Source organism: Cricetulus griseus (genome assembly GCF_003668045.3).
Source record: "Cricetulus griseus strain 17A/GY chromosome 1 unlocalized genomic scaffold, alternate assembly CriGri-PICRH-1.0 chr1_0, whole genome shotgun sequence".
NCBI classification, from domain to species: Eukaryota; Metazoa; Chordata; class Mammalia; order Rodentia; family Cricetidae; genus Cricetulus; species Cricetulus griseus.
The window spans coordinates 13,187,176-13,194,359 of record NW_023276806.1 but is presented as its reverse complement, the minus strand read 5'-3'; the positions used below and the strand labels follow the sequence as shown (position 1 = coordinate 13,194,359).

Here is a 7,184-nt window from a genome sequence, read left to right as displayed (position 1 = left end):
CCGGGGGAGGTGGCGGGGTGGCGGGGTGGCGGGTGGCGGGCCCCGCTCCACCTTTCCCTCCCCGCAGCCCCGCCGGCCCCGCCCCGGAGCGCCCACCTCGGGCCCTCCGCGCGGCAGCCCGCGCGCCCCCGTCGCGGCTCCAGTTCCGGGGCATGCGCGCTGCGGCGCCCGCGCCCCCCCCACGGCCCGCCGCGGCAGAGTTATGCCAAGTATGTGAGGAGCTGGCGGGGACCGGCCGCGGTCATGGGGAGCCGCCGCCTCCGCCTCCGCCTCCACCCGCGCCCGCGCCCGCGCGACTCGGAGCCAGCCCCGCGCCCAGGGCGAGCCGGGCTGCTGAGGCGGCGCGCATGGCGGAGCCCCTGCGGAGGACGCTCGGCCCGCTCCGGGAGCGGCGCGGTCCCGGGACGCTCGAGCTGTGCGCGGACGCCGTGGCGGCTTCGCTCTCCGAGGGGCGCTCTGCGCCCCGCGGGCTCGGGGGCCCCGGCCTGGAGGAGCCCGCGCTGGGGAGCGGGGTGCGCTCCGAGCTGCGGGGCGCGCGGGTCCCGTGGTCTCGCGGGGCTCGGGAGGCCGCCGCTCCGGGCCGCGCGCTCGCTCGCGCCATCCCGGGCCCCGAGGGCAGCGGCGACGACGACGACGACGACGACGGGGAGGACGGGGAGGACGGGGGCGCCGACTACTACGAGAACCTGCCCGCGGGCTGCGCGCCCGAGGGGGCGGAGGCGCCGCGGGCCTCGCCTTCCCCGGCGGCCGGCTCCTCCCCGGGGGTGGAGGGCGGCCGCCTGGAGACGGGCAGGCTGCAGACCCAGTTGCGAGAGGCCTATTATCTGCTGATCCAGGCCATGCACGACCTGCCCCCTGACTCCGGCACGCGGCGGGGCGGACCCGCGGGAGCCCGGGCTCCGGCCCAGCAGCCACCTCTCCCCCACGGCGCAGCCGTGCGCCTAGCCTGCGGCCCCCGAGGCCACGACCGCCCTTCGCTGCAGGTGTCCCCGCCCCGGTCGCCTCCAGACCAGCCCCGGGTGGGACGGCCGCGGAGTCCTCGGATGAGGCTGTCCCCTTGCAGAAGTCTCGAGAGCCTCCGCGGGAGCCCCCAGCCACCTCTGCTCCAGCGGTGGGCGAGCGACAGCTGGATCTCGTGCGGGGCGCCCCGGGCCAGGGACGAGCTCCCGCCACGTGGAGGCGGGATGGACGGCTGGAGCCCGGGCGGCCACCGGGCTGCGGCGTCCGCCGCCCTCCTGCCTTCCATCTGCCGGGACCCGGGCCGATCCTCGGGACGTCCCTTTAGGGATCTTGCGGGGACCTCTGTGATATCCAGCAGCCAAGAGGACCGTCCCGAGGGACCTCCCCTCCTCAAGCCACCCGCGGTGACAGTCAAGAAGCTGCAGAAGTGGATGTACAAAGGACGCCTGCTGTCCCTGGGGATGAAGGGTCGCGCTCGTGGGACAGCACCCAAAGTTCCCGGAGCGCAGGCAGCCTCTCCAAATTTGGGCAGTTGGAAAGTGCAGGAAAACCACGTCCTCTCGGTGACTACGGACCAGAGAATCACACTGACAGGTAGGGACACTTTGCCGTCAATATGCTAAGCAGCGCGGTGAGCCTGTAGTGCAGTGGCTCGCGTCCTTCCAAGCGCTGCGACCCTTTAATGCAGTTCCTCATGCTGTGTGACCGACCTCCAACTACAAAATCATGTCGTTGTTACTTTATAGCTAATGTTGTTACTGTTGTGAATCGCAGTGTAAATAGCCGATGTGTGACCCCGTGGCGGTGGCGACCCACAGGTTGAGAACCGCTGCTCCGGCGTTCACAAAGTGGGTTCTCCCAGTGTTTTTGCAGACGGTCGCGTGACTGCCACTGTCACGCATTAACTCTGTGTTCCTCTCGCCCTCCCTTCGCCTTCTCTTTCTCCTCCCGGCTTTTTCCTTCTTTCCCTCTCCCGATCCTCTTTTTCCTCCTCTTCTCCCAGAGTGAGCGTGTTTCCTCCCTTAGGACAACAGTGAGTAAAAGTTAAGTTCTTTACATGCTTTTTCTGTAGGTTTTGAGATGGGCCGTACTGCTTTGATTTTTTTTCTGTAGCTCTGGGAAAACCCTAAAACTTGGGAAGTTTGTGACCCTGACTGAATTCGACCCAAGGTAGAATTTTACAGGCTTCACGGGCTGTCATTTTACTTACTGGCTTCTCACCCAGGCACACACATGTGCTTGAGCTCAGACATGCACGTGAGCTTGCAAGCTACACACACATAAACAGACCCACCGCACAAAGCCAGCTAAACCCAAACAAAGCTAAGATTTCAGCCACTTGTAGGAAACCTAGGATACTGGTTTTGTAGTGAAAATAAGTGTTGCTCAGCACTGTCCATGTCAAAGCACCTAAAGTCACTTGAAAACTTAGGAAACACTATTTATAGTAGAAAAGAATTTTTAAGCCTGTTTGTCCTTATATAGTATTCACGCTCCTTGGTTTGGTATGTGCAGGGTTTGTAGTAATCACTGAAGGTCTAGGTTATTGGCTTTAGAAATCTCTGCTGAAAGAAACTTCAAAACTGTGTGGCATCGTGACACCCCTTAAATACAGGGGCTTGCAGTGAAGAGTTTTAAAAACAGTACTGAAAGTGTTTGAGAGTTTCACAGAAAGAGTGCACATGCAGCCCAGACGCGTGGGTGCAAGCAGGCCTTTATGTCAGCATTCTGGAGGGAGGCAGAGGCAGGTGGGTCTCTGTAAGTCCCAGGCCAGCCTGGCCTACACAGTGAGACCCCGTCCTAAAAACTGAAAGGAAGAGGAAAGATTACACATCCTGCAGGATTGGGTTACTCCACACCAACGTTAACTAATCACTAACATTAACCAATCAACACAAACCTGAGGAGTAACAGAGTTCACAAAAGTTTTAATTAAACAGCGATTTTGTATGGTATATAGACAATATATATTCAACAGTAGATTCTAATTCTGCTTCACCCAAGTAAAGGCACAGTCTTGTCTTTGTCAAGAGAGGGCACTTTACCAACTTCACATAAAAAACAAAAAACAACCCCCCCCCCTTTTCCAGATCTAAAGGACTCAGATAATCAAAAAATCTTACTCTCACAACCTTCAGGCACCTTTGACTTGGTTAATTCAGCTCTATGACAACTTTCACCGATAGCAAAACAGTCACTGTTGAATTACTTTAGTAATTGTGTAAATATTCAGTGAGTTAAATAAATATATTTCCTCAATGGATGAATTTGTTGGCTTCTTCCATTTTGACATTAAATCTGGAGATGCTACTTCAAAAAGAAATTAAAACCAAATATTGCAATTACTCTACCAGTGTTTTATAAGACGTCTAAGCTAAAGCCGCCCAAATCACCTACCTAAACTTTGTCTCCCTTGCTTGCATTCCTGTCACAATTTATTCTTTAGGAAGTAAAAACAAAAATAGTTTTTCTAGTATCTAAGGATGTGGATAGTTAAAAGTTTTTCTTGATGGTTTGCTGGTCTGATCTGTTCTGGATTCTTTCCCTGGTTTTACTCCTATCTTTTCTCCACATCCAAGATAAGGCCATTGTCACTCAACAGAAAGGACCTAGAGGTAAGGAGTTTGTTGAAGGTGTCTTGCTGGTGTACAGACTCACATTGCTGCTGCACACAGATTCACACTGTCCTGTGGATTCAAACTCAGTTCTCATGACTCAGAAACCTCACCATATAAGGTACATAGACTCAGAATTCTCTAGAGGCTTGATCCAATTAATTTCATTAAATGGCTTGACCTGAGGAAATGGATGGAGTTTTATAAAACACGGTCTAGCGTGCAGAAAAGGTGGAGGAATTCTAGAATAGTCTTTAAAACTTATAAAAGAGTTTAATGATAATTTAATTTATTTTTTTAAACTAAAATGTTATGTGTATGGTGCTTATATGTATTTACGGGCACTGCATGCCTGCCTGGTGCGTTGGAGGGCGTTCTCTGGAATTGGAATTGTACACAGCTGTGAGCCTCCCTGTGGGTGCTGGGAATTGAACCCAGGTCCTCTGCAGGAAAAAAGTGCTCTCTCTTATCTGGTGACCCATCTCTCCAGCCTTGCTGTATTCCTTCTACTTAAAGTTCATGCTACTTGGAGTATTCTTTTGAGTCGTTTTGTTGGGTTGTTTATGTAGTCAGTGGTAGAGTAGATGCTTAGTAGGGTCAAGACCTGCCTTTGATTACAGATCCAGTCTTTCCCCGACACACAAAAGAGAGTAAAACAAAATTCTCAAAACTGTTGTCTTTTGAAAAATTATACAAAGTCTGGTTTTGAAGCAGCCTGTTCTTATACAAAAGAAGGTAAGTATTTTGAAGGATTTATATCACATTTTCTAAATATTCATAAGGATATTTTCTTTCAAAATAAGATTACAATTCAGAATATAATAGCTATGTAACAGGATGGAGTTACCCAATCTGAGTATTTTTAAAATGTTTGGAGACTGTTATGACTTGGGGACAAGTGGCTTTCTGTTTTGCTCTCTGGCTCCACCAGGAACCGTTAAACTTTGATGGTATTATAATGCCAGCAGTTTAAGTGTGGAGTGTTCACAGATTGGCCAATTTGTTCTTAATTGAGATGATTATTTAAGAATTCTGAAGTCATTACACATAGTAAATATTGTCAAGTTTCTGCAAGCCTTAAAATTATGAAGGAATCATAGTTTATTTGCCAACTGTACTTCATTATGTCTTAGTTTTAATTAGCATGTAATTTTTAGAAATATATTTTGGAGCATCAGTTCAGCCATTTTGGCTGTTCATTAATTGAGCCTCTTTGACTCCACTTGTGCTTCCTTGAAGGAAGACACGGTATGTAACTGTTAATAATTTAACCTAAAAATTTTAAGGTAGTGTTACTTAGATGGCATGATCTTTGCTGTTGCCTTTGTAGCCAGTGCTGGTCTTGAACTGCAGGTCTGTGAATGACCATACCTAATTAGTACTCTACAGAGGACCATGCCCAGGGCTTCTGCACACCAGGCAAGCCACATCCCCAGATTCCTGTTTGTGTGACCTTTTTGTTGTTGTTTTGTTTTGTTTTGTTTTTTTGGAGATGGAGTCTCTCTACACAGCTCTGGAACTCACCTTGTAGCTCAGGCTGGCCTTGAATTTACACAGATCTGCCTGCCTCCTGAATTCTGGATTAAAGGTGTGGGCCATGTGACTGGCTCTGCCCCACCCCTTCCCCTCTTTACCCCTTTTAAGATTTATTTATTTATTTTTATCTTGTGTGTATGACTGTTTTGTTCACGTACCACTTGTGTGCTGGGCGCCCACACAGTTACAGATGATTGTTAGCTGCCATGTGGGGGGCTGGGATTAGAACCTGGGTCTTCTAGGCACTCTTAATTGCTCAGCCATCCCTCCAGACCCCCATCTTAAGCGGAGTTGATACCATGATACAGATTCCCATCTACTACTTTTCTGAAATACTTGAAACTCTGGTTTCTTTGGTTTTGCATTGACCCCCGTTCAGCACCTTCTTCTTTAGTAGCAGCAAGTAAACGGTTTCTGACAGTCTTCTCTCTTGAAATCCCGTGTGGGACAGCTTGGCGTTCCGGCCTTTGGAAGCAAGTGCAGATTTTTCTTTTTTGTTTGTTGTTTTGGAAGAGTGCCATGGAACATTGGAGTTGCTGGTGGCTGGAAAACTTTGAGAATTACAAAATCAGCAGAAAATGGTGTCCTGTTGGTTTGAAAGTCTCGTGCTTCTAAATCAATGATTCCCAATCAAAGAGATGTCTGTTGATCAGAGAATGTCTTAGGCTGTTTTCTAGGCCCTTGCTGCAGAAGGTTTGGTATTTGCTGTTTGAGAAGGATGCTTGCAAACAATGCATATGGATTCCCGAAAAACCTCTTCAGAGTGTGGGCCGGGTCCTGAGCCACTGTGCTCTAACAGTAGACAGATGGTGCCGTTTGGAAGGCCACCCTTTAGTGAGGTCTGAAGTGCTCACGCGCCTCAGTCTGGAAAGACTTCCTTATTTAATACTGGATACTTATCCCAACCCCAGTTAGAGCAAAGCACAGAGTAGTCTCTGCTTCAATTCTGTATGAATTAATAGTTAGTGCTTATAATATGTTATGTATTTGAGTTGTCTTGATTGATCCTATCTCCCACCAATCAGGACTGGAGATTTTGGAATCTGCCTGAGAATAGAGCAGGCAGGAACAGTAGTTAATAGGTTCTGGACTTCTGGACAGACTTTCACTGCATCCCTGACCTGAGACAAGAGACTCACAAACGAGGCTGACACCCCACCCCAGCGGTACTTCCTTATTCTGCTCCCTTCCTCTTCTGTGCTGCTCTCTCCAGTGTCTCCTATTGCCAGGCAGTGGTGGTGAAAGCCTGGAATCCTAGAGATCCCAGCAGGCCGATCTCTGTGAGTTCAAGGCCAGCCTGCTCTACAGAGTGAGTTCCAGGACAGCCAGAGCTACACAGAGAAACCCTATCTCGAAAACAACAAAAGAAGACAGTCTTGAAGTTTTCCTTTCTATTTTTTCAGTCTCAAATGTGAGCATTGAGTTTGCACCAGGGCTTTGATTGCCAGTCACAAGGGGAGGAAGAGAAAGCGTGTGTGTCTTCCCTCACCCTCCTCTCCTTTCAGATTTATAATCCGGGAAGTGCAGGCAAATCCAGTTTTCTTTCTTTCTTTCTTTCTTTCTTTCTTTCTTTCTTTCTTTCTTTCTTTCTTTTGTTTTTTTGTTTTTTTTGTTTTGTTTTGTTTTTCGAGACAGGGTTTCTCTGTAGCTTTGGAGCCTATCCTGGCACTCGCTCTGTAGACCAGGAACTCACAGAGATCCGCCTGCCTCTGCCTCCCAAATGCTGGGATTAAAGGCGTGTCCCACCAACGCCTGGCTCTCCAGTTTTCTTAAATAAACAGAACCTAAGCATAGATTCCAATGTCTGATACTTAAAAAATGTTTTTATTTGAGGTTTCTAAAGAAGAATTTTAGGATGCTGAGAGGATTCCCGAGGATGCCGTACACTTAGCAGCGAAATACACAGCTGCTTAGCCTGCTGAGATAAATAACAGTTAAATGTTCAGTAATACGACCTATGGCATGTCTTTATTATGAAATAGTTATTGAGAAAACAAAATTGGCTCAAGTAGTTTACCACTGTGCAGTCTACTTTTCTCAGTGAAAAACTCACTAGAAATTGCCACTGTTGCA

At 49.3% G+C, this 7,184-nt stretch overlaps 1 protein-coding gene across 3 annotated transcripts in view; it reads left to right on the top strand.

Moving 5' to 3' along the window:
* The first annotated feature begins 291 nt into the window (after nt 1-291).
* Nucleotides 292-7,184, top strand: part of Syde2 (synapse defective Rho GTPase homolog 2) — a 33,726-nt gene continuing 26,833 nt past the window's right edge. For 2 of the 3 annotated variants that reach the window (XM_027395911.2, XM_027395910.2), the window contains exon 1: nt 300-1,554. In XM_027395911.2, the coding sequence (XP_027251712.1) occupies nt 348-1,554 (1,207 nt within the window). In that variant the 5' untranslated portion in view covers nt 300-347. Of the gene's footprint in view, nt 1,555-7,184 lie in introns of all 3 variants that reach the window. The other variant, XM_027395912.2, reaches the window with a different exon arrangement.